The 27488-nt window shown below is 36.6% G+C and overlaps 1 protein-coding gene across 2 annotated transcripts in view; it reads right to left on the bottom strand.

The window, feature by feature from the left end:
• Nucleotides 1–27488, bottom strand: part of SLC35F1 (solute carrier family 35 member F1) — a 595685-nt gene that overhangs the window by 16976 nt on the left and 551221 nt on the right. The window contains exon 8 of one of the 2 annotated variants that reach the window (XM_007484482.3): nucleotides 23632–23841. The exons of the other annotated variant lie outside the window; for it this stretch is intronic. Within the exon in view, the coding sequence (XP_007484544.1) occupies nucleotides 23836–23841 (6 nt within the window). The 3' untranslated portion in view covers nucleotides 23632–23835. Of the gene's footprint in view, nucleotides 1–23631; nucleotides 23842–27488 lie in introns of those variants that run through there. 2 annotated transcript variants of the gene reach the window in all.

Below are 27488 nucleotides of genomic sequence, written 5' to 3'. Positions count from 1 at the left end.
ATAACAGAGTGGATTAGTAACCAAATGCCACCATATATTGTCTACCAGAAACACATTTATAGAAGGGAGACACATATTGAGTAAAAGCAAAGGGGTAGAACAAAATCTATTATGCTTCAGCTAAAGTAAAAAAAAAGGCAGGGGTAGCAATCATGATCTCAGACAAAGCAAAAGAAAAAATTGATCTCATTAAAAGACATAAGGAAGGCACTTATGTCTTGATAAAAGGCATAGTCAACAATGAAACAATATCAATACAAAACATATATTCACCTAATGGCCTAGCACCCATATTACCAAAGGAGAAGTTACATGAGTTACAGAAGGAAATAGTAAAATTTTACTAGTGGAGGAACTCAATCTTCCCCTCTCAGAAATAGATAAATCCAGCCAAAAAATAAACAAGATCTTTCAAATTCTTTTTATGACATAGATATGGTACTATTACTTAAACCAAAAAGAGTCAAAATAGAGAAAGAAAATTACAGATCAATATCTCTAATGATATTGATGCAAAAAATTAAAATAAAATACTATCAAGGTGATTTTGGCATTATATCACAAGTGTCATACACCATAAACAGTTGGGTTTTATACTGACTGAAGGATGGTTCAGTGTTAGCAAAACTATCAGCATAATTGACCATATCAATAACAAAAATGACAGAAATCATATTATTATCTCAATAGATGCAGAAAATAAACTTTCGACAAACTACAATACCTATTCCTTATAAAAATATTACAAAACATTGAAATAAGGAGCTTTCCTTAAAGTGATAAAGGATATGTATCTAAAACCATCAGCAAGCATTATCGGTAATAGGAAAAATAAATGCCTTCCCAACAAGATCAAGATTGAAGCAAGGATGCCCATTATCAACACATGCAAATGCCCGCTGTAGCAATAAGAGCAGAAAAAGGAAAAAGAAATTGAAGGAATTCCAATATGCAATGAGGAAATAAAACTATCACTCTATGTGGATGATATGATCGTATATGTTGAGAACACCAGAGAATCAGTAAAACCATGCTGAAATCAAGATGTCTTGGAGGAGGGCTCTTTCTCTTACGATTTCCAGATCAGAAAGATATGAGTAAGTTTTGTAGAAGCAGTCATGGTTTGTGGATGGTTTAGGCTCATCCTTTTTGAAGACTGAATGACAGGCGCCTGTATATTAGGTAATTTGGAGACCCCAGATACTTGAAAAAATTTAGTGACTCAAGATGGCTTTATCAGTGACTAAATAATGTGAATGAGTAATTACTGCCTAATGGTGAATCATTAACCAAGGTTAATGTTATCACAGATGGAGTTTTCTAAATACTCAAGTGATAGACCATATGGGCCACCAGGGTAGAGAAGCATCTTGTCTAAAATTTGTTTCTTCTCTAGAGCCTAGATCAGTGTTTTTTACATGATCAAGAGGAAACTTATTCATCCAATAGTAATAATATCTAACATTTTTACTTTGCTTTAAAGTTTGCAAAGACTTCTGATTCCAAATCAAGTATTCTTTCCCTGCTTTCTAAAGGCATGTAATAAATGTTAATTGAATGGAATGGTTTATATATTGGTCCTAGGAGTTAATAGGAAAATTTCTTTATTGGTTCCTACACCTATGGCTGTGCTTTCTCTCTCTCTCTCTCTCTCTCTCTCTCTCTCTCTCTCTCTCTCTCTCTCTCTCTCTCTCTCTCTCTCTCTCTCTCTCTCTTTCTCTCTCTCTCTCTCTCTCTCTTTCTCTCTCTCTCTCTCTCTCTCTTTCTCTCTCTCTCTTTCTCTCTCTCTCTCTCTCTCTCTCTCTCTCTCTCTGTCTGTCTGTCTATCTTAAAACCATTACTTTCTGTTTATCAGCTCCAAGGCAGAAGTGTGGGAAAGGCTAGGCAATTTGGGTTAAATGACTTGCCTAGAGTCACACACTAGATATAAGATCAGATCTGAACCCAGGACCTAGTCTCCTAGTTTGGCTCTCTATCTATTGAGTCATCTAGCTGACCTGAGTTAGAACTTTTCAAAACCTCAACTACATTTCTGTGCCCAGAGTTTTGGTATCTTACATTTTCCTATAGGATTTGGAGGTAGGAGTGACCTTAGTGATCAGGCACAAGTATATCAAACACACAGCTCACAACACTCCTTTATGTGACCTAAACCATATTAAATGTAATTGGGAAAAATAAATAAATTAATTAATTAAAAGACAGCGAAACATTACACCTTAAAACTAAATCAATATTTGGCCATAGTGATCATTATGTATTTTTAAAAACTCATATTTTCTCTCTTAAAACCAATACGATTAGTCCCAAGACAGAAGAGTTTAAGTAGGAGCTAGGCAATTGGGGTTAAATGACTTGCCCAGGGTCACAGAGCTAGGAAGTGTCTGTGATCAGATTTGAATACAGGACCTAATGTCTCTAGGCCTGACTCTATCCACTGAGACACCTAATTGCCCCAGAATCATTATGTATTGATTAGTGACCCCTCTCCTGTTCCTAAATTCTCCTATTTTAAAGATGAGAGAACTGAGAGATGGAGAAGTGGTGTCTTAGCCATTGTCACACAAATAGTAAATTATCAGGATTAAAATTCATATCTAGTTCTTGAACTCCAGCTTTAGACTGTTGCAGGGAGAGAATGGCACAGATCTTCTTGCCCTAATCAACAATACAAATATGAATTGTTGGGTTTTTAATTTTTTCTGATCTTGAAACACTGTCAAATGGATTGATGAGGAAGAGTTTAGAAGGAAAAGGAGGAAGGTACATCTGATCCTGGGCCTTGAAATTTATTTTTTAAAGAAAGTTTACACCCACAAAGACAAGTCTATTTAGTAGAGCATGAGTGGCTCATTGCCCCATGGCCATTATTGTGTCATAACTTCAATTCAATAAGCATTTACCACTTACTTACTGTGTGCCAGGAATGGTGGCAGGTATTAGGGATAGAAACACAAAAATAAATAATCTTTGTCCTCAAAAAGCTAATAATATCTTGTGGAAAACATTTACCCATATAAATCCATACACAATTTCTATCTCCCTTTCCTTCTCTTCTAATTTAGTATTGGGTAGTGCCCTAAAAATGGGCTAAATCAGAAAAGGTCATTTGAAGGAAGTGACACCTGAGGTGGGTCTTCAAGGGAACTAAGGGTTTTAAATGGCAGAAATAAGGGGAGAAATATTTTTTGCCAAGGAAATAGCCCATGCCAAGGCTCAGAGATGAGAGTATCCTGTATAGGGAACAGAAAGCAGACTTTTTTGGCTAGAATGTAGTGTGTGTATTGGAGGAGGGGGATGGAAATCATGTATAATCAGCCTTGGAAAGATATTTTGGAGCTAGAGAGTGACAAAGTTTAAATGCTAAATGGAGGAATTTGTATTTTAACCTAGAGTCAGTGGAGAGGCATTCAAGCTTCTTGAACAGGGAGATGATCAAACATAGTAAGTAATATCAGTTTTGTAGCTATGGAGAATGGCTGGTAGAGAGAAGGGAATGAATGTAGAGATGCTTTTATAATACAGTCCATGTGATGGTTTTGATATGAGTGGAGAGAAATGGATAAATGTAAGAATTGTTGTGGAGGTAGAAATGGTGAGATTTGGCAAGTTCATTGGCTATAGGGGCTGAAGAATAGGAGAGTTGAGAATGTGAACCTGGTTGGCTAGAAAGATGATACATGGAAAAAATAGGAAGTTAAAGAGGAAGGAAAGGAAGGTTGGCTTTAGGGGGGAAAGATAATAAGCCTGGAGGGTCACTATGGACTTGTTGGAAGAATACTGAGAATTTGGAGAATGCAAACCAGACTATAAACAGGTATGGTTCCTTGACTAAGGCTTTGACTGATATAGTCACAGGGTTGCCAGCATTTGGACTTAGATAATATCCAGAAGAAGAAAACCAGACAGATCTGGCTCCACAGAAAAGCCCACACAAACAAAGGGATATCTTGACTTTCTCATTTTGGCTTTGCATTCAACTAAAATGACAGTGACCACTGCTATTAGTATTAAAGGATATATGAGAAGACAAATATTCTGTTTTGTGGTTTGTTAAACAGGTGATAAATTATCAAGGAAGAGTGAAGGGTTTTTTAAAAAGATAATTTGGAACCTTCTAATTATAGTATAAGCTACCCTTCAAGACTCTAGCCTCATAGAGATCAGGGCAGATCCTTGAGACTTGATTCTAAGAGTTAGGCTCTTTTTTTCCCTGCAAAAGCTCATTGCTTCCAACTAAAGTTTTTCTAGCAGAATTCCTAGAATACTTATGTATTTTGAGTTTGTGTTTCCCCAAAGTATATAATAGGATCTCTACCTCCCATATCAGCCCTAAAATACCAAATGTTTATCAGAGGCAGGTCAACTTTTATTGCACGCCCCAGAAAATAAATTAGAAGGAAAAGACTCATAGAAATTCACATTCAGACAAAACCCCCCACAAAATGCTCAAATAATGCCTTGGCTCACTCAGCAAAGGAAATAAAATTTTGGTGTACTCCTTTCTCCCCATCATTGACCAGCCCTTCAAGAAACTCCCCTTAGAATATAAAAAATACTTTAGGGGCTGCTGAATAAGAAATCTCCTTTCTTTTGCTATCTGATAAAGTCATTGATTTTTCTCTCCAAATAGACAAACTTTCTCCAAGAACCACTTCCTCTCGAGATCCTCTTCTCTTCCTAAAAAGTCCAATGACCAAACTCTCAAACTTAGGTTTACTTGTGAGACAAGTTTATAATGCCAGGACACTCATCTTGGGCTGAGAGGGAATCCATTTATAGGCCTTTCTGTTTGTCATGATAGATACCAAGTTTAGACTTTCAGAGAGGAGAACGGAGAAATTCTCAAGAGTGATGGCCTGGGAAGGGGTATTTTGGTCTGGGAAATTTCTGGGGTGATGGATGGAATAAGAGGATAGTCAATTAACCTGTTCTTTCCAGAAGCATGGCAACATTGATCTGATTACAGTCTGATGATGTGACTGCAAATTTGATTACAATTGATGAGACTATACCAATGAGCAGATAATTTAAGATTAGACATCATTACCTTAGTAGAGATGGGTAGATTTGGAATAGTGAAACAAATCCTAAATTTGGAGTCTGAAAGCCCACTTTTGAATCTTATCCAAGCTACTTCTCATCACTTCTCTTCGTCTCACTTTCATCTCTGTAAAATGGATGGACTGGATGGACTCGAAAGCCCCTCCTAGATTTAAATGGACACTTCTAGGACACCACACAGAACAGCTCAGGAATGTGCTCAGGCTTTATACACTAAAAGCCTTCCTGTGTTTTCTCCCACTGCCCTAATCTAGTTAACAGAGAAAATGAAATCAAGTATATTAAGGGGGGGAAGATGAATAACTTGGTTAGTTTCAAATTACTTCTCTGTTCATGTTGGGAAAGCAAGAAGTTGCTAAGTTTAAAAACAAATCAAAACACTTTCTCTCTGCCAGTGGGTAGCTTAGGAAGAGAAAATACAGGAAGGCAGGGCTGGGTTCTCTGCATTTGTGTGTGTGCCCGTGTCTGATGCTACCACTGCAGGGCAAGGTTTCATTTGAAGCAGCAAACCTGGATAGCTTTATGAGACCTTCTGTTTGCAAAACCAATTCATCTGGCAGGATAATTTGTGCAGCTGATCACATCTAAGACCCATAAGAGTGCTTTTAGAGGCTCACATGCCCACCACCTCCCTGGGTAATTTCACACATGAGTACAGGAACTGGCCAAAACAAGGAGCTAAAATGAGTTTCTGCCATTATCTTTTATATATGCCAAACAGACATTTCCACTTGGTTTGATGAATTGATCGAAATTCTTGTTCGTGCAGCTTTCTGTTTTCTGTAGCCCAGCAAATGAAGGTCATTATAACAAATCCAGAAGTTGTGCTGAAGGGTTTAACAGGAGTTAATGATAGATCTAGTTATTACAAAGCACTGCTTCTGCTTATTTCTGCTGCCTTTTCTCGTGCATCTGTCCCAAGTTATAAGATCAAAGAATCACAGGATTGAAAAGGAAGGTCATTTAGCCCAACATATACCTGACCAAGAATCTTCACTACAAATCCACAACAAATTGATCATTTTTTAAGTTAGTCAGTCAAGAAACCTTTATTAAATGGCTACCATATGCCAGGAAGCAGTTACGTGGCTCAATGAATAGAGAGTCAGAAGACCTGAATTCAAATCTAACCTCTGTGACTTGGGCAAGTCTCCACCCCTATTTGCCTTAATCCACTGGAGATGGAAATGGCAAACTGCTCCAGTGTTTTTGCCAAGAATATCCCATGTACTATAGTGTCATGCTATGGTTCAGAGGGACACAAAGAGTTGGTCATGATTGACCAACAACAACCATATGCCAGGTACTGTTCACAAAGAAAGGCAAAAGATAGTCTCTATCCTGAAGGACCTCACAATATACTGATAGAAGACCAGAAACAAAAAGGAGCTGAAAGGGGGAGGGGGAGATTTCTGGGAAGGGGTGCATGATTTAGTTTAGAGGAGGGCAGCTGGTGGAAATGAAGAGATTGCTGGCCTGGGAACCCTTTTTCTTTTCTTTTCTTTTTCTTTTTAAAGTTTATTTAATTAATTTAGAATATTTTTCCATGGTTACATGATTCATGTTCCTTCCCTCCTCCCACCCCTCTCCCGTGGCCAATGAACAATTCTATTGGGTTTTATGTGTATCATTCATCAAGTCCTATTTCCATATTAATAACATTTGCACTAGGGTGATCTTTTAGAGTCTCCATTCCCAACCATATCCCAATTGAACGATGTGATCAAGCAGTTGTTTTTCTTCTGTGTTTCTACTCCCACCTGGGCACCCTCTTTCAAGGGAGGGTCTGAGAGTTTTTTAGGCTCTACCTGCTCTAATCAGAGGGGAGAAAGAGGAGCCCCAGGGAGAAAGGGGGGCAAATGAGGCATGAGTTTCAGGTTCATATGATCTTATAGAAACACGAGATTCTTGGAGACAAGGGGAATAATGAAGTCCAGAGGAGTGTAGATGTCCAGTTTGGGTGTGGGAGAATATGGTATACCATAGAGAACACTGAATTTGGAGATTTAGGTTTAATTCTAATCCCAACTCCCTTTCTGATTAGCTGGGATGAGTTGATTAACTTCTTTGGGTCCTCATCTGTAAAATGAAGGGTGTATCAGATGCCCTCCAAAGTTCTTCCAGTTTTAGGTATATGATTCTATCATCTCTCTAAAGTATCTTGTTTCATTTCTGGACGGCTCTAATTGTTAGAAAGTATATCCTTTCAATTTACTCAAAATCTGACCCTTTATACATTCTAACTATTATTTATAGTTTGTCTTTAGAGTTAGTTGTAACATGTCTAATCACTCTTCTATGCCATAGTCCTTCAAATTCTTGAAGACAGCTATCATTTCCTCTTTAAACTTTATCTTCTCTAAGCTCAACATCTCTAGTTCCTTCAACTAATCTTTAAAAAGCATGATCTTGAGGCATCTCAAGCAATCAACAAGTATATATTTAATCACTTAGAATGTGCCAGACACTGTACTAAGCCTGGGGATACAAATATTAAAAAGGAAGTAGTCTCTTCCCTCATGGAGTTGATGCTCTAAAGAGGAGATAACATGAATACACATAAACATAGCCATGGCTGTGCTGGAGGCAGTTTGAACTGGCTTGGCTTATGGCAAGCCAACTTTAGAATGAACATTTATACCTCAGAAATAAAAAAAAAAATGCTATAAACCCTCTTGGTTTTAGAGTCACTCTCAAGGGAGTGATTTTGCAATGCAATTGGTTTGAGCCCCCAGAGATGTGTTTTCCTTCAAGATGATCAATTGAGAATCAGTCATTTAAGCTTAAGTAGTTTTCAGAAAGGAGTGTTTACTAATAAGAAACTGGTATAAAATATCCTTTCCAAATGTTTGACAGCCTGTCCCACAAGAGTTTGAATGAAAATAGGCTCAGGCTTAGAGAGCATAAAAGGTAAAGGGATAACACAGAGTTCCTAGCTTTTGGAAGTCTTTGTTTCCCCATTAAAATAAATACTATTTCCCCCCCCTGAATTGCATGTAAAAACAGTTTTTAACATTCTTAACATTTTTTAAGTTGCAAATTCTTTCCTACCCTTCCTCTCTTACACCCCCCTTTCTCTCCCCCCCCAGATGGTAAGCAATCTGATATAGATTTTACATGTGCAATTATGTAAAATATTTTCCCATATTAGTCAGTGGAAGAAATCTCAAACAAAGAAAGAAAAAAGATAGCAAAACAGAATGTTTTGATCTGCATTTAGACCTCATTAGTTTTTTCTCTGCTGGTAGATGGCATCATGAGTCTCTGGGATTATCTTCTTTTATCACCATTTTTGGAGTGCTCAAGAAGTTCACATTAGAAACAGTGTGATTTCTTTGCTGAGCTACTTGTGAAGTTGTGATAAGCCAAGTATTACACTGAGATTATAAACCTGAGTGATGGGAAGAATGGTGGTACCCACAATAGTAATAGGAAAGTTTGGAAGAGGGATGGGTTTTTGGGGAAAAGAATGATTTCTGTTTTGGATGTGATTTAAGATGTTTATGGAACATCCATTTGGAAATGTTCAATAGGCAATTAATGATGGGAGACAGGTACCTGGGAGAGAGACTCAAGATGAACATAGAGATATGAGAAACATGTGCCTAAAGAAGGTGGTTGCACCTTTATGGGGTCATCAAGAATGCTGATGAGGTCACCATCCCAGGATGGCTCTCCTTCATATTATTTTATACCTTATCAATGCCTTTCTTAAAATGTAATGCAATTCAAATCAAAGGAGATGGTTTGTGTTTATGTGGATTGCATGCTAATCAGTAGAATTCATTCCAGTGTCTGGATACTGTTCTTAAAGCTCATTATTGAGCAGCAATTGTTCAGGTGGACTTAGGTAGGTTTTGCAGAAGATTGAATGGAAATTTGTCGAAAGTTGCTTAGGTGATAGCTTAGGGGCTGTAGAGATGAAAAGTATGACCCATCCCATTAAGGAGAAATAACAATTCTGGGCAAATCCACAGCTTCACAATCCTTTGCTCTTTTCTTTCTACAGAAAGACCTGAGTGCTTGATGGGGAAACTAGAACATCACTCTCATACCCAAACAGACAAAGTAATCCCAGCAGAAACATCTCTAGAGACAAATGTACTGCAGGTACTTGGTGGGCTGGCAAGTCTTATGCTGACCTTTTCATTCTTTTCACCCCTATTCATTAGTGTGTACCCTAGAGCATGCTGTCTTACAGCCTTCTTCCTAGAAACAAAAAGACTCCAGCAGCCTCAGAGTTACCTGAAATAGGTTGTTTTTATCTATGAAGTCACTTCAGAGCTACTCTCTACAATTTGGTTAATGACAGACCCCAAATTGACATTAATGATAAAATAGATGAATTTTTAAGTGGAAGCATTCAAGTAATAGGGATATAGGCAAGAACAAAATGCCTATTTATTATTTTATTCATTTATTATATTTAATTATTTTGGTGGGATAAGGGTGGGTATATGTATGTGTGTATGTTCAAGTGAATTAAATCACAGGTTGAATTTGTTCAAATAAATACAAGCTTATCTGGCTTTAATAGGTAAAGTAACAAGTTTCTGAACAACTATCATTTCAGTACTAAGATTACTAGGTATTGTAATGTTGCAGTGAATTCTTTTCATCATAAAAAGAATCCTTTAGATTGTAAATGGTCACCAAGGTTCCAAGATCTTTGGTTGTAAGGATCTTTTATCTCTGACAAAAGCTTATCTGGGAAAATAGGGAAGGAGCTCAGAAAGTGAACCAGAATATTGCTTGGAATAGATAGCCATTATCATATAGCTCTTTAGTGTTGATTATGATCAAGACCTCAGGCAGCTTTCAGTACAGCCTAATACCCAAGGTTTTCCCATAACACTGGGGAGTACAAATACAAAAGCAAAGGGAAAGCCATCCATCCAAGCCACCATATGCCTTTGAGTCACAGTGCTCTGCTACAAAAAGTTCTCATCTGGTTCTTTTTCATTCCAACACTATCTGCTCTACAGACACCTTATAAGGATCAGTTTAATAATATAAGTCCTGAGGTTTGGCCTCTCCCTAATTTTATATATTGCCTTAAGGCAGCCTTAGTCTGAGAAAGTGGCTGATGCCTTCATTTGAGTTATTGATAGCAGCTGTTATCTTTCTCTTCTCTTAGTTCAATTTTCATGCTTCCTTGATCATAATCACCTACTTTATTGCTCTGGTGACTTTGGATTTTTGTATATTAGCTCTTTTCATGATGAGGAATACTTGTACAGGTTGTATCCATGATCACAATAGCTTTCCATTCTTCTGTCCCATAAATAGTATAAAGTAAGAGTCCATTATGTTAGGAGGCTACTTGTTTAACCATCCTTGGCTAGATTATGAATTATTAGCTGCCACCCAGTTACTTACTGTCTAGCTCTTTGGAATGAGATGAGGGTGGAATGAGTTGGTCCTTCTTTGACTGGCTCTAGTTAGGAAAGAGCCTGATTAATCAGGTTGTGTGGATTAAGGAAGTGCTTTTCTATTATGAATGAGGCAGAACCCTCTAGATTAGAAACTAACTTCCTGTGAGAAAAGGACAGATATCCACTGATATTCAGGTCTGGGAGACCCTGGAAAGCAAGGGGTATTATTCTAAGGCAGAAGACTAGTAAGGGCTAGGTGATTGGTATTATCTCCTGCTCTGGGGGGAGTGGGCTTAGATTCTAATATACCAACTGCTCTTCTATCAGTGGGACTTAAAGATTCACTTCTTAAGATACCCTCCTCTTTCAGGAAGGAATGAAGATTTGGTTTTCTTTCTTTTTTTTTTCTGATACTAGAGCACTGATGGCACTCTTCTTTCATTGTAAGATGACTGAATGGCAGGTCCCTTTGGGCTGAGGAACAGTACTAAGTGGTAACTAATTTTTCCTTTTCTAAAATAATTGTGTTTCATATTTTTAGTATTACAGTTAACAATTTTATTATTTTGTGGGATTCATTTTGTATATATTTGCCTATTGATCTAGGTGGTTCCCACTGAAGCTTTCAAGCAAAATTGAGCATGCTTTTTAAAAGACTTAGTAGACACTCAGAAGATTCAGAAAATAGTGGCCCTCAACATTGTTGGAGTAGGTTTGCTAATAATTACATTAACTACTTACTCACTGGCCACCAATCATATGGGTGCATGCAGCAAAAAAAAAAAATGCCATCTCCTAATAATCAGTCATTCGCTCCATAATAGAAGCTAATATTTTGAGTCTAAGTACCTATACTTAATGAATCTTAGACTCTGAACTTATGCTTTCACTACTAATTAAATGTGCACACATGTCCTAATTTCTCTCTATTTTATTCTTATAATTGAAAAAAAGTAATCGAAAGCCATAGAGTCCTATATAAATGTGTCATTTTTATAAATTGTTTTATAATAAATATCTTTTATAAATACAAAAAATTATCTTTTACAAATGAGAACTTATATTTGAGATTCCTATTAGTGTCAGTTTCATCTATAGTGTAAAAATTGTTATATTTCTAATAATAACATATTATATTTTATGAGGTTTATTAAGGATCATTAGAAATCAAGGAATAAAGAAGATAAAATGGCTGATTAGCCCATTTAAAATCCCCTCACTTAGCTCACCACTATACTTGCTACATCATTGCAAAAGGAAGAGAAGAGAGCGTAGGAGGTGTTACTGCCAGTTAAATACCAATTGTGATCTTGCCAATGTGGAGACTCAGAAGAGATTATAGGGAATTCTGGGAAATACCAAGGACTTCTGGGAATTGAAGTCTAGGGTTCAAAACCTCCATTTATATGATAATTCTTTAGAATTCTCAAAAAAGTACCATTCTATGGAAAACCATACAATAAAAACCACAGAACTTATGGGGAAAATAGGGGGAGGTGAAAAATGTTCAAAAATTTCATCAGTGGGGAGCATCTCGGTGGCTCTGGGGATAGAGAGTCAGGTCTAGAGAGACTGATTGCAGGTCTTGGGTCCAAATGTGTCCTGAGACACTGCCTAGTTGTGGGACCCTTGGCAAGTCACCTAATCCCAATCACCTAGCCCTTACCAGTCTTCTGCCTTAGAACCAATTCTTAGTATCCATTCTAAGACAGAATATAAGGATTAAAAAATAATAACAATAAAGCCCCCAGTGAAGCATAAAGAAGGTAGCTCACCAATTGAAATGTAGTACAGTTTTATTCATGATGAATGGATGAGAAATACATAAATGCTACAATAAATAGCAGCATCCCTGGCTTTGGGTTGGGCAGGCAAAAGTGGGCTTCTGGGGGTCTTGGTCAGGGCAGGGCAGAATGTGGAGGAGGAGGAGTGTGGACCAGTTCTTTTCTGCCCTCAGCTTCTATTATACCAGAAGATAGATAACAAATATGGCACTTTACCTTGAAAAAGACCTGAAGTTTGCTTGTGAGAGCAACTTGTGAGTTATAGTGAGTTGGGGCAGTTTTTTTTTTGAATTTTTTTTTGAATTTTTTTTTTCTGAATTCTCATTATTTCTGAGGGAAAAACTAAAATGTCAAATTATACTCAGTGTTCCCTAATATATCATTTATCTTAGAACCGATTTGAACTTTTGAAACATGCATCATCGAAGAGCTCACTGTTTGCATCAGTGAAAAGCTTAATGTGAAGTTGTTTCTCAGAGAATAGAATCTTGTCCTTGGGTTAACACCAAAAATTCCATCATGAAGTTCTCTTTCCCCCCTTTTCCTAGTATTTGAAGCATTAATCATTCCAAGTAGGACCCAGGAGGACCCAGATTCTAAATTGGTTATGAAAACTGTCATCTGTGTTTTTTTTTGTATAGTGTTTTAGCTTTTCTTTGAATCCTTTTGATGATCTTATTTGAAATCATGCCTCCCTCCAGTTAAGGAAGCATTGTGGTAGGAGCAGCATGATTGGAATTTTGGACCTGAAATCAGGAAGACCTGAGTGCAAATCTAGCCTCAGGTATAAGTGTACTGATGTTAGACAAGTCAACCAAACCTCTGCCTGCATCATTTTCCTCATCTGTAAAATAGGGATAATTATATCATCTACCTTCTGAGGTTATTAGGACCAAATAAGGTATTTGTAAAATGTTTTGTAAACCTCAAAGCACTTTCTAAATACCATTATTAGATGAAAGCAGGAAGAGCACTGGCTTTGGAGTCAGAACATGTATTAAAATTTTCCCGAGGTGGCTCAGTGGATTGAATGCCAGGCCTAGAGATGGGAGGTTTGGAGTTCAAATCTGGCTTCAAACACTTCTTAGCTGTGTGACCCTGGGCAAGTCACTTAACCTCCACTGCCTAGCTCTTACTGCTCTTCTACCTTGGAACCAAAACACCTTATTGATTCTGAGATGGAAAGGAAGGGTCTAAACATTTCTTCTCCCACAAGTTGATGCCTGTCAGTTATCCTCAACCTGGTTTAGCACATCTGCTGAGATGGTTTCATCAGGTCATGACTGCTGGGCAGGTTACAGCTTCTTGGAGCAACAGGTGAGAGTTAGTTGAAAGGTAAACACCAAAGTAGATAAGCAGCCCTGAAAAGGGATTGGCAAGCCCTCCCACCAGAGCTGCTAGTCCTCCTTGGACACCCATACTTAATAAGAGCTAACATTTGTATATTCCCTTAAAGTTTGCAAAGCACTTTATATATATATTATCTCCTTTGATCCTCATAAAAACCTTGTGATGGAGGCGGTGATCTTATTTCCATTTTGTAGATGAGGAATCTGATTCAAACAAGGTTAAAAGACTTGTTCAAGGTCACATAGCTAGTAAATGTCTGAGGCTAGATTTTAACTCAGGAGCCCCTCTCTACTTGAATATCTGATGAAATTGTAAGTTTCACCAGGGAACAATGATCATAATTGCTCTCTCTGCCAGATGGAGGAATGCATTTTCTTCTACCCCACAGACAACACTCACATTTTTCAAAAACAATCTCTCTACTTCAGCATTTCCTCTTTATCGATTAGGGACCCCTCTATCATCTGAACATACCTGAAAACAAACTTAATGCATTATTGACTAACTTGGAAGCTGCTCTTTTTTAGTCTGCAGAAATGAACAATCAACATTAGATACTACAAGGAAAGAAGAAAATAGAACCTTTGACATGATGATACATCAATTCTCCTACTATATTGCAATTCTATATTTACTTCTCCGATATATCTGAAAAAGGTACAGAAGAAAGAAAGTAAAATCAGCGAATGACATGCATATTCCCCAAGAATATTATGGCTAAACAAGTTATGGTATATGATTGTGACAGAAAACTACTGCTTAAGAAGAAATGAAGAAGAGGTTAATTTTTTAAAATAGTAAAAAAAAAAAGCAAACTATGGAAAGACCTAAATGAAATTAAGAAGAGTGAAATGAGCAGAATCAAGAGAACATTATCCATAGCAACAGAAATATTGTTTGAAGAACTGTGAATATCCACCTCTAAAAAGGAACTAATAAGGCACATGCATGATAGTTGTATGTGTGTGTGTGTGTGTGTGTGTGTGTGTGTGTGTGTGTGTGTGTTTGGTCAAATGATGCCTTCTCTAGTGTGGGGAGGGGAGGGAGGAAGATATATGAGAAATTTAAGGTAACAGACAAATAAGTTTAAGTTGAAAAACCAAATAAAAAAAGAATACTATGTTATGGTTCCAGACTCAGAACAAAGCGGAGGACAGCTGGAAATATGTTTTTCAATCAAACATACAAATTGATACCTTTCCTTCAGTAACCATCTTCTCCAAGACATTTCTTACTCTCTGATTGTAAAATAGAATAAATAAAACTCAAAAAAAAAATAGATTGTAAAATAGAATAAATAAAACAAAAAAAATAAAAAAACTAAATGTCTGGTATCAGATAAGTTCCTTAGGTTGTTCCCTAGTGAAAATTTATAATTTCATCATTATTCTACTCTGTAATAAGTAATCTTGTCCTCGAGAACTCTGTTTTTTCTTCTCAATTTATATGGAATTGTCTTGCTAGTACAATTCAACTGGATGATAATTTTCTTTTAAGGCTTTAGAAATGAGTCACTCCTGTACAGGAAAATCACAACTTCTGTTCCTTATAGCTACAAAATAATTTGAAATATTAAAAAGATTTGTGCAGATATATAAAATAAATACATATGCATGTGTGTATTTTATATATGTATAAACATACAATATACATATATGTAGAGAGGGAAAGGGAGAGAAGGTAGGGGAGGAGAGAATATATAGATTTGGGTGGGGAGATGAGAAAGGAAATCACTAAATGATAAGAAGATTTTTTTATAGAAAAGGACTAATTTCCTTCAAAGCAGTCAGTATACAATATATTATAATTTTATTTGAAAGACTTTAACTCTGAGGCCAGAACTCTTTAATTCTGAGGGAGAAAAGAAGCTAGTAATGATATAATAATTGATCTCCTCAAAGCAGACAGCCTCGCTGTCTGAAAGAATGGAGGGATTCTCCCATTACCTTACTTTTTTTACTTCTGATCTAACTGCTTGATCCATTCCTTCTACTGTCTAGTTTAGGTAGAGGTTATTATTTAGGTCATGCTCACTATTTTAGCTGATTCATTGGTTAGGTTTTCTCTTCATATGATAGAGCTAGATGAATGGACAAATTGATCTTAATGGTGATACCCACGTAAGATTGATTGCAAAAATTATACTGGGCATATGTGGAAGACATCCTTAGGCTAAAGACAAATAGATAGATCTTAGGTACCACTTATACCTGGAGGTGTCATATTCCAAAATTGTTCTTCAATAACTTTGATCAGCCTTTTGAAACAATGTCCACAGACATGAAATTGCAAGCAATTTGTAAAATCATTTTTATAGCCTTTAGCAGCCTTTATGACTAACCTTTATGACATACTTAGCTTGGAACATAATTATTTTTTGGTTTTGAAGGCTTGGGACTAACTGTTATAGTCCATTATACAACATACTCATATTTAATGCCAAATGTAACTTATTTCACAATTTAGTGGTTGATGATTTATGAATAATAAATCTGAGTACAAGATGGTCTTGACAGAAACAGAAATGGGTAGCATAAACTTCTCAGAAAATTCTGAGTTTTTTTTATGTGTGTTTGTCATCACTTGCAGTAAATTCATTCTATAAGTAGTCTCAGATACTGAGGCATACCCACATATATATATATATATACATATATATATATATATATATGTTTGTGTGTGTGTGTTCCAAAGATCATGCCTCTACAATACCCAGATAAGTAATTGACAGTTAAACAATCAGAACCTTAAGATTTGTGAAGACTAACATTTTCACTTTTTAGCCAATTATTTTAATCTTCCTGAGATAGATTCTAAAAGGATGTAATTTTTCAAGCTTGATAGGCTCTCCCTTGAAAATTTCCTGGAAAAGTCTTGTCAAAACCAATGACACAGGCTCAGGGACTAGCCTTGATATATAAAATTCTGCTGAAAGTTTTATGAGTTTTTTTTGCTATTTAAAATAACTTAATCCTTCCATTTCAGACCCAAATTACCCATTTTTTAATGGGGCATTTGGCATGAAAGTTTTAAATGAAAGACAGTCCTGTTGAGAACATCAGAGTAACTGCTGAACACTATCCTTCCTTCTGTGTAATTTAGCCTTCTTGACACCATTTTCAGGAATAAAGTGGACAGAAAACTAACAGAAAAATTCACCTCCTAGATATAGTTCTTGGAGTTTGAGACCTTATAAGACAATTTACAACCAAATAACAGAGAAATGGGCAGATGACTATAAATAGGTTTTGGAATTCTTAAATAGGACAGACAATTTGGTTAGCAGCAAAAGAGCTACACTATTATTATAATAAAAACAAAGAGATAAGCTTGTTTTCACCTGGATATTTTTCCCATTTCTTTATCAAAACTGAAGAATGGATTATTGTCATCTCTTAAGCAATACTTATATATACTTTTGCTCCATTTTCAAATTCCCTTACATCCAAGGGTTCTAGACCAATCTCCATAGTCTCAAAAAGGAAATTTGATAAAGAATACTCCTATATGGTTTATAGTCATGTTTCTTTAAGTTTAGAATCCTTCTTTGAGTCCTAAGTATTTGTTTAAGGTCTGGAACTCAATAATCTGATTTGCCCTCATGGAAATAGGAAAGCACAATAGGACAGCATTGAGAGCATAAGAGGGGAGCTATGATAGAATTCTCAGCATCTTTAGCATCTAAGTACAATTCAGTCTCACAATGTTTCCCCTAAGATCTCTGTATCTTTCTTCTGGAAGATAGAAGTGGTTTAAAAGGTTTACTTTGGACAGTGTGAGGGACATGGAAAACCAAGGCCAAAGGTACCTCTTTCTCCTGGATTTTTGCAGGTAAAGGCCTTTGGACTTTACTTATAATTACCTACATTCTTCTCTTCCCTTTCCTAATATTGAGTAAGCAAGCATGTGATAAATATGAAAAAAAAAAAGCAGTGGGCGTCTAAGCATTCGTTCTGAAATCTTCCATTTATAGTTACATTTATGTACAAGGGCAGCATGTGCACAAAGGCTACAGCTTTTTAAAAATAGCCCCTTAAAAATAGAAAATGCAGCATATTTTTTAAATGGCTATCACCAAGTAGGGGAGGGTAGCATTGCCTTTAGAGTGAAGCACTCATGGTACTCTGCAGATTAGAGTTATGTCCTTTCTGGCTTTTCCTCCCACAATTCCATGACAAAAATTTTGCTTATAATTTTATTCAGTGACTACCCACAAAATAGCACCCTTGATCAATAAGAGTGATATTTTGTGATAAATGTAAGCAATTTTAGCATGAGAATTACAGGGGTTTAAAAGTCAAGACAGGCATAACTCTAAACTGTTGAGTATCATGAAGACTCCTTACTATGGGGAGTGCCTTCTTTAACCCCTATCTTGGAAGAATCAAAATTGCTGGTGGCCCTAATGATGGGATATGGCCAGTGATGAATTGTGTGCAAGAAATTGGATAAAAGATGTCACTAAGGACATGAATGAATGGAAAAGGAGATGGGTAGGTCACAAAGCATGGAGGAGAGACAACAAAAAGATATCCTAGTGCTATATTGATACTATTAATATATGAAAAGTGAACCATGCTGGGTGGACACTTAGCTATTAGTCCAATGCCTTCTATACAGTAGCTACTTCATTATCTTTTGCTCACATTTAATAAATGAATGATTATTCTAAGGAGGATTCATGGGAAGACTTTGATGGGAAGAATACCCACACCTATGAAATGACCAAGAATTACCAAAATGATAAAGATTGGAGATTCTGATTTGTGCACCACATGCCAACTTTAGTTGGAACCTTTGGCTTACTCCCTTTCAGAGTTGGTTGGCTATATCATCTTTTGCATTTATGGGTTTCTTTTCCTTTTGTCTCTGCCTTTCATATTTGCAAGTCAAGAATTATGGCCTTTCAAATTCAGTGCATAATATGTTAATAAAACTACTGCCCTGTTCCAGGCAATTGAATTTTCACTGCCAAATACCATGTAACAAACAGTAGGATGAGCTTTTCTGTGTAGAATACAATTTAGAGTGCTTGGCACAATGACAAATGATAGAATATGATGTTGCTGGACTTGATAGAAAAGAATATAACCAGGATTCCTGGAAAGGGGAGAAGAGAATATAAGAAAATCTTTAAATTATGTGGCCAAAAAAAAAATCAGACAATTTTCAAAAGGGAAAAATATTTAGCATGAAAACAAAGAAGCTGAAACATAAAGGATGTTTCCTGATGAAAACTAACCATGCTGAAATGATAAAAATCTTGGCTTAATTAAATTTTCCAGAAAGCCAGAAATTCTCTGTTTGGGACAAATGACTTCTCTTTTGTCAGCAATGGATATTTGCATAATAAAATGAATTTCCAGCATGGGAATTCAGTTTTTTGTGCTAATACCTTTCTCCTTAGATTAATTATTGTTCAAGTGGGAGATCCTATGAAAGCAAATTACTCAGAAATTAGAACCACCATGCTGGTTGACTATGTGGTATGCTTTTGGGGAGCCTAAGGAGAAACCAGTCTTTATGAGTGGGTGTTTTAATTTTAAATGAATACAATTAAAACAAAAGTATCTTCTAATCTTCTCAATCATGGCTATTTAAGCAACCCTACAATGATACTCAACTGTGGATAAGGTAATAGAATTTGTGGTCAGTTTTCTTTCTTAAAGATATCAAGGCAATATGGAATATTGGTTTCTACCTCCTCCTAAAAAAGCCATTTATTTTGAATCAGAGGGGAGGATGATGCCCTGTCAGTGGAGAAATTTAAAAGTTTTCCTTGAATAATCCATTCCTGTCTGTCTGTCTGTCTGTCTCCCTTTCTCTCTTTTTCATCTATGGACTTCTCAATTTGTATAAAATGGATTGAGTTTTAAGTTAGTTTATTGTTTTAGATAATGGGATAGAGATACAAATACAGAATTATTTTCTGTTTTTAATTCTAAAACTCCAATATTATTTTTCAATTAAGCAGGCAGTTAAAAAACATAGAGGAAGTTATGAAGCCCTGCCATAAAGTGCACGATGCTGGAAGCAGGAGTGGGGACATACCTGGGCAAGAAATGAAAGGTGGATGGATTGCTGCCTCTAAACAGTGAGTACAAGCAAAGAATTATATCATGGCTAAAGTTCAGGATAGAAGCATTTTGGAGTAGAATATAGAGAGACAGACTTGGAATTAAGACAACCTGGCTCATTGCATTTCATACATACTATCTTTGAGTCTCTGGTCAAGTCACTTAACCTCTAAGTGCTCTTAAGCAATCTCTTTAATATGATCCCCATTGAGGAAGGGAGTTTGCCTACCTTTTGCTTATAGTTTATTCATTAGGATTTCCCTATTCATTTCTCCCCCCTTTCCTCACCCTGCTTTTTAGTTCCTCTTTATATGTTGTCTTCCTCCATTAGAAATAAACTCCTTCAAGGCAAGAACTAACTTGTTTCCTTGTATTTGTATCCTACACTCATAGGACATACAGTGTCTGCCACATAAGCCCTTACTATATGCTTGTTCTGCCTGTCTACGTTACCTACATACCTATCTATGCCAGTGAAATCAGAGGACTGATTCAAACTTTAGAATCTCCCTTTATGTATAAACACTTTGGCGGAGAGTGAAGAAGCTAAGGAATTTTTTCTTTTTTAAAGAGCATTAGAGGAAAAAATGATAAGACATTGAGGGTATTCGATTCTCTTCAACATTAAAAGACTGAAGTTGTTCTCCTCAACTCAATTAATAGAGCAAGGGCTAGAAGGGACGTTATAAGTCATCCAGTTCCCAATCCTCTCCCTATTTTCACAGATAAAGATACTCATTTCCGTGGAGGTTAAATGATTTTCCTGGAAATGAAATCACTGGGATTCAAACTGAGGTCTTCTGGCTCTAAATCAATCCCTTCCCTTCTATTTTAATATCATTTCTAAGATAGAAGAGTGACGATACAATTGGGGTCAAGTGACTTGCTCAAGAGTCACACAGCTAGGAAGTGTCTCAGGTCAGATTTGAACTCAGATACTCTCAACTCCAGGTCTGGTTCTGTATCCACTGTACTACTTAGCTACCCCTCCAAAGCAATTTCTTTCATGCTGGTCCAATACTGTTTCCCTAATTCCTTCTTTTCTCATAAGATCCATATTTTAAAAATGGCCTAAATAATATTTGTGATTTCAATTTCAATTCCTTCTTTAAGCTATGCAGAGCCCAAACCTTCTCTGGCTTTATAGATACTTTCATGAATTGCTACAGTAATATGATTCATTACATGGTGGCCAGCCTTTTGCTGACCAGTCACACTTACCTGGAATAATCCTGGGAATAGAATTTATCTTGGTAGAACCTACTCTGTTGACATAGCTGGCATACTGCAAAGATGCACTGGAGGAAACGTTGTTTACATTGCATTAAATAAGTATAGTGTCTATGTAAACCTGTACTGTGGGACTGTACAAACAGAAACTGGGGATTCTTCAGGTGATCTATGTGCATTCTCTAGCTAGTGTTGTCTTGATGGGCTTGTCTATAGCAATTGCTAAGCTTCTTGGCTAGAAGCTGACATATAAAAGAAAAAAAACTTCAATGTAAATCTCTTTGCATTTGATTTTGGAGTCTCTGAAGCCCAGTAAAGCTCATTTTCTGTACTTTCCATGGATTTCTTATAGATTTACTATTCTGAGTCCAATATTGCTGCCAGGTGATACAAGTTGTAGCAAAAGGAAAAAAAAATCTAACTGTTTCTTGAAAGTCTCATAAAATGATAGTCTTCAAGGAGCACTATACCTTTCAGATGATTCTAATTTAGAACCAGGCCATTCACTTCCCAGGGAAGGGAAATGTGTGACTGGTCAGTGTGCTGATAAGTCCTAGGAACAGGGCAGGCACACTGGAGATGGATGAATTTTCCACAAGTGGAAAACAACACAAAATTAATAATTAATCTTAGATAAGAGAACTTCATCTAGTTATTTAATTTAGGTTGGGAAAATTTTATTTATGAGACAGTGGCCCTCACCTCTCAATGTACATTTCTCGAATGTCAGAGGGATAGTTTGCTCCCAAGAAAACAAATTAGTGAATGGGTGACAGAACAGAGTATCACTATCAGGGATCCTAAAGCTAAACTAAGTAATAAACAATTGAAAAACAGAGATATTTTTAAACCTATTTTTAAAAAGACAACCATGGTTTAAAGAAAACTAAGATATCTCTTCATTTTTTTTTGGTTATGTTTCCATGGTGGGGGAAAATTTGGCTCTAAGACATTGCCAAAAAATTAACACCTTAAGCTTTTCATGTTTTTCAGAAAAATCCATTAGAACATAAAACCTCAATAAGCCAAATGCTGTACTGAAAATGCAGTATCATACAGTTCCAGAAAAAGTGATGACTGCTAGACTAAATCCTGATGACTGCTAGATAGAATGAAGTAAATCTCATCTCCCTTGAGGAACAGCCAGATATTGACTGCCCAAAATGAATTCAAAAGCCTGGATTCTTTTAAAAAGGGCCACATCTCATGCTAAGCTGATCTTCTGATTTAGAAGGAAAGACTACAGGGCAGTTCTAAACTGAGAATCTGATAAGAGGGTAGGAAGTTGCAATCAATTGAATCTTGAGTAAGTTGTGCCTAAGGGTAGGCTAGAATTACATAAGGAGGTACAGCCAAATTCCCCAGGAGTTTTTTCTAGTCTTAACATTAGCAAGATGCTTACAGGGATCATAGGACTTAGAGAGGGACTTGTCCTTATGAACCAATCCTAATCCTTCATTTAGAATTGAGGAAACTGAAGTTCAGAGGGATTCAAATGACTTGCCAAAGGTCATATAGATAATAACCAGTGGAGTTGGGCTTCCAACTTAGGTTTTTAGACTACAAATCCAGGCATTTGCAATCTCACTGTCCAATGTTATAGGAACTTCTGTCTCTAGTTAGTTCAATTCCAAACAACTTAATAACTCAATATTTTAAGGGCCTCCACATATTAAGTAGGTGCTAAGGATGCAAAGGCAGAAAGGAAACAGTCCTCGCTCTCAAGGAACTTCCAAACTTCCACTCTATTGCCCAGATACAATAGGTGCACAGTTAAGCACAACACAAAGAAGAAAATGAAGGGGGCAAAAGAGGCACGGACTCTAGGAATATTTCAGGAAGGAAACAGTTTGAACAGCTAAGGAGAAGAGGAAGACTTTGCCAAGAAGCTGACACCTGAAATGAGCTTTGAAAGAAGGAAAGAATTCTGAAAGGCAAAGATGAGGAAGGAACATGTTCTATGAATAGGGGATGCTTTGAAAAAAGGCTTCATCTCTCCTAGGCAGATTAGGCAATGTCTTATGTGACTGAAAGAGGTAGAAGAGGATGTGTTGATTCTTTGGTAACAGTTGGCAGCCCAATTTGGTTGGATTATAGAGTGCAGAAATGGGAATAATGTGAAATAAGTCTAGAAAGGTAGGTGGGAGCCAGAATGAGGAAAGCTTTTAATGCCAGGCTGAGGTGTTTTATTTTATCCTAAAGGCAATAAAGTGCCATTGGAATTTTTTGAGCAAGGGAGTAACATGGTCTAATGTCTAGTGTAGGAAAATTATTTGGACAGAGGTTTTTAGTAGATCAAAGAGGAGAGAGACTGGGTGAGGAGGTAAGGAGGATAATTAGGAGACTATTCAAATTGTTCAAAGAAGAGATGATAAGGGACTGAAACATGATATCGTTGGTAAGTAAGGAAAAGGGGAAGAATGCATGGAGAATGCAATACTCCTATATGGAAGGAGTATTGACAAGACTTGGCCACTGGTTGGGCATGGACAAGTGAAGATTCAAAGATGATTCTGAGATTATGAACCTGGGTGCCTGATGGGATGCTGATATTTTCAGTTGAAATAGGGGAGTTTGTAGAAGGAAAAAATTTCCTGTGGGGAGAGGAAGGGAAGTTGAAAAGTTCAATTTCATAGATGTTACACTTGGGATAAGGTGTAGATATTAATTGTGATTGGCTGGACTGAATTTAATGAAAGAATTGTGTGTGTGTGTGTGACAAACAGGCAGACAGAGAATAGTACTTTCTATATGCCAAGCACTTTATTAGTATTATCTCATTGGATAGAAATGAGGATAGCAGCCCGAAGTGTAGAAATTAAAAAATGAAAATCATGGTAGTAGCAGAATTTGATGGGATGGCGAGGTTGAAGTTGGGATAACCTCTGTATATGGCTAAGGCATGGTGCTTGTGGGAACATTATTGTGAATATTGAGGTCACAAAGGATAAGGGTCTACACCTAAAAGAGAACAAAGAAAGATGAAAAAGTACTATATGTTCAAAAATATTTATAGCAGTTTTTGTGTGGCAGAACCTCCCCCCTCCCACTAAAGAATGTCCATCAGTTGAGAAAAGGCTGGATAAGTTGTGAAATATATATGTGATGGAATATTATTAGGGATATAAGAAATGAGGAAATAGATATTGAAGGACTTCTATTAACTGATGCAGAATGAAAAGAAAGCAAAACCAGAAAAAAATAACAACATTGTAAAGATAACTTGGAAAACTGTGAGAACTATGATCATTGCAATGACCTTCTCTGATCACAAAGGATTGATGATGGAATGTACCATCTGCCTCTTGGGAGAGATGAGCTGTCAATAAATATTATATATATGTACTGGCTTAAAAAAACAACAACACCCTTATCTTCTATCTTAAAATCAATACAATGGATTGGTTCCAAGGCAGAAGCATGGTAAGGGATAGGCAATGGAGATTAAGTGACTTCCCCAAGGTCACACAGGAAGTGTTTGAGGCCATATTTGAACAGATGACCTCCTGTCTCTAGTCCTGGCTCTCAATCCACTGAGCTACCCAGCTGCCACCTGTAATATTTTGTAAATTAAACTAATTTATATTATTTAGGTTAAATTATTTTATTTATAGATACCATATTAAAGTATAAATGTTTACCTATTTTTGGATATATGCTTCATTATGCATAATTGTTGCAAGGAATTTGTTTTGTTGTTCTCTTTTTTCCAATGGGGTAGTAATGGTAGGTAGAGAAAATAGATGTTTATTAACTTAAAAAAAACAATAAAATAAGAGAAGTACTCTCTCTCTATTGTGGAGCATGTACTTTAGGTGAGGTCACTCTATTAGGTCTCCTTAATTGCTTTATTTTGTTATAAGAAAGCTTTCATGGAGTTGAAGATAATATGTAGATGTTTTAATGTAAAAACAAAACATGAATAATTTTCAAAATCCCCAAAGATACTTAACTCTGGCACCACATTTTTGCTATTCTTTCTTTCTAAATAACTATATTTTTTATGTTGCACTATATACCAATTGGTTTTTAATTAGAAGTTTTTTTTTTATTAGAAGTCTATCAAAAATAAATTAATGGATAAACAAATGATTTCTGTTAGAACCTTTGTTGGCTAAGGATGTGGTGACTATGATTCTCTCCTACCACCTGGTGGCAGTGTATAAATATTGCAGGACAAATATGATCCTGCAGTGGTTCTCAAAATGTGGTCTATGGATTTCTGGGAGTCCCAAAGTACCTTTTAGGGGCTGCAAAGGTCAAAATTATTTTCACAATAGTACATTTAACAACAGCTCACAAGAACTAAGACCCATGCAAATTTAAGAGTGTAAAGGGGGGAGCAGAACATTTGAGAATCATTGCTGTAGTTATACCAACTTGGAAAACTATCAGAGGAGCTTTCCTCCAAATTAAACCACCACTCCAAAAAGATAGCTTTGTGAAATGTGGCAGCCAATTGGCATTTGGTCTTTCCTGTGCTACTACTTTCTCTCTATCAGAGGACTAGAATAATCTTTCATTCTTTGACTTTAGAAACACTGTGGTACAGTAGAAATTGTGCTGGTTTTGGAATGAGAGGTCCTACATTCAAATCCTAGCTGTGCACTTTCTGTTTGACCACAGGAGACTTACTTAATCACCAATGGCCCCAGTTTCCTATCTGTATGATGGTGCTACATGGCTTTTCAGGTCCTTTCCAGCTCTAAATCTAGGTTTCCATCACTTTGATTTTTAGAAGTACTTGTTTAGCTATAGCGATATATATTCCACTGGTATGTTCCTTCAGAAATAGTTATAACATATCAAATAGGTTAAAATTAAACAAGACTTTGAATTGTTTTAAGATAGGGAGATAAGATTAATATTTAGAAGGAAGAAAACAAAGATTTATTAACTCCTATTTTATGCTATCTGCCTTAGTTTCCACCTTTGAAAAAAAAGGATAAACACAGCACTTACCCAGTAAGGTTATTGTGAGGATTAAATGCAACATTTATAAAGCATTCTGCAAGTCTTAGAGCTCTATATAAATTCTAGCTTCTCTTATTATCCAGTCTGATTCCCTTATCTTTTCTGAATCACAATCTACCTCATACTATGTAATTATCAAAAGGATGCTGGATTTTAATTTCAGAAGACCTGGCTTTGAATCTATGCTTTGAAATCCATAGTTCTCAATATGGAAATATGTTTTGCATGTATAACCCAGATCAAATTGCCTCCCAGCACAAGGATGGGGAAGAGAAGGGAGGAGAGGGAGATAAATTTGATCATATAACTTAGGAAACCTAGTGTGGAAATTTGTTATAATATGTAATATGTAAAATAAAACAAAAACAACAACAAAACAACAAGACACTGGATCAACAACAAGAACAAAAATCCACTGTTTTCTCCATGGCATTTGTGTTCAATTTTTGGCTAATAATAATATTAATAATATGTGACATTTTATTCTCAGGTGCAACTGTTGGATTAATCAGTTCCTCCACTCCTGCTGTTGTCTACAGATATTCAGGACACTCCTCTTCCTTCCAAGGAGTTCCATGCTGGTTTGCTATCTTTCTCTTTCCCTGATTCCAACCATCATCCTCACAGTCCATCAGGTGCACACGTTAAGTATCATCCTTGACTCTTCACTGTCTCTCACTTTCCATATTCAATAAGTAGATCGCTAAGGTTCTTTATTACATTAGGACCCATGATTCTTCTTTTTCTTCTTCTTCTTTTTACTTTTAAACATTATTTTATTTGGTCATTTTCAAACATTATTCATTGTAAACAAAAATCATTTTCTCTTCCTCCCCCCCTTCCCACCATCCCTCCCATAGCCGATGCGTGATTCCACTGGGTATCACGTGTGTCCTTGATCTGAACCCATTTCCATATTGTTGGTATTTGCATTAGGGTGTTCATTTAGAGTCTCTCCTCAATCATATCCCCTCAACCCCTGAAGTCAAGCAGTTCCCTTTTCTTGGTGTTTTTAGTCCCACAGTTTGTCCTCTGCTTGTGGATAGTGTTTTTTTCTCCTAGATCCCTACAGATTGTTCAGGGACATTACATTGACACTAATGGAGAAGTTCATTAAGTTCGATTGTACCACAGTGTATCAGTCTCAGTGTACAATGTTTTCTTGGTTCTGCTCCTTTTGCTCTGCATCACTTCCTGGAGATTGTTCCAGTCTCCATGGAATTCCTCCACTTTATTATTCCTTTGAGCACAATAGTATTCCATCACCAACATATACCACAATTTGTTCAGCCATTCCCCAATTGAAGGGCATCCCCTCATTTTCCAATTTTTGGCCACCACAAAGAGCACAGCTATGAATAATCTTGTACCTGTCTTTTTCCTTATTATCTCTTTGGGGTACAAACCCAGCAGTGCTATGGCTGGCTCAAAGGGCCGACAGTCTTTCAGCACCCTTTGGGCATAGTTCCCAATTGCCCTTCAGAATGGTTGGATCAATTCACAACTCCACCAGCAATGAATTAATGTCCCTACTTTGCCACATCCCCTCCAGTATTCATTACTTTCCTTTGCTGTCATGTTAGCCAATCTGCTGGGTGTGAGGTGATATCTCAGAGTTGTTTTGATTTGCATCT

This window comes from Monodelphis domestica, chromosome 2 (genome assembly GCF_027887165.1).
Source record: "Monodelphis domestica isolate mMonDom1 chromosome 2, mMonDom1.pri, whole genome shotgun sequence".
In the NCBI taxonomy this organism is placed as follows: Eukaryota; Metazoa; Chordata; class Mammalia; order Didelphimorphia; family Didelphidae; genus Monodelphis; species Monodelphis domestica.
Note: the sequence above shows the minus strand (reverse complement) of the source record. Positions and strands in the feature narration are given on the sequence as shown.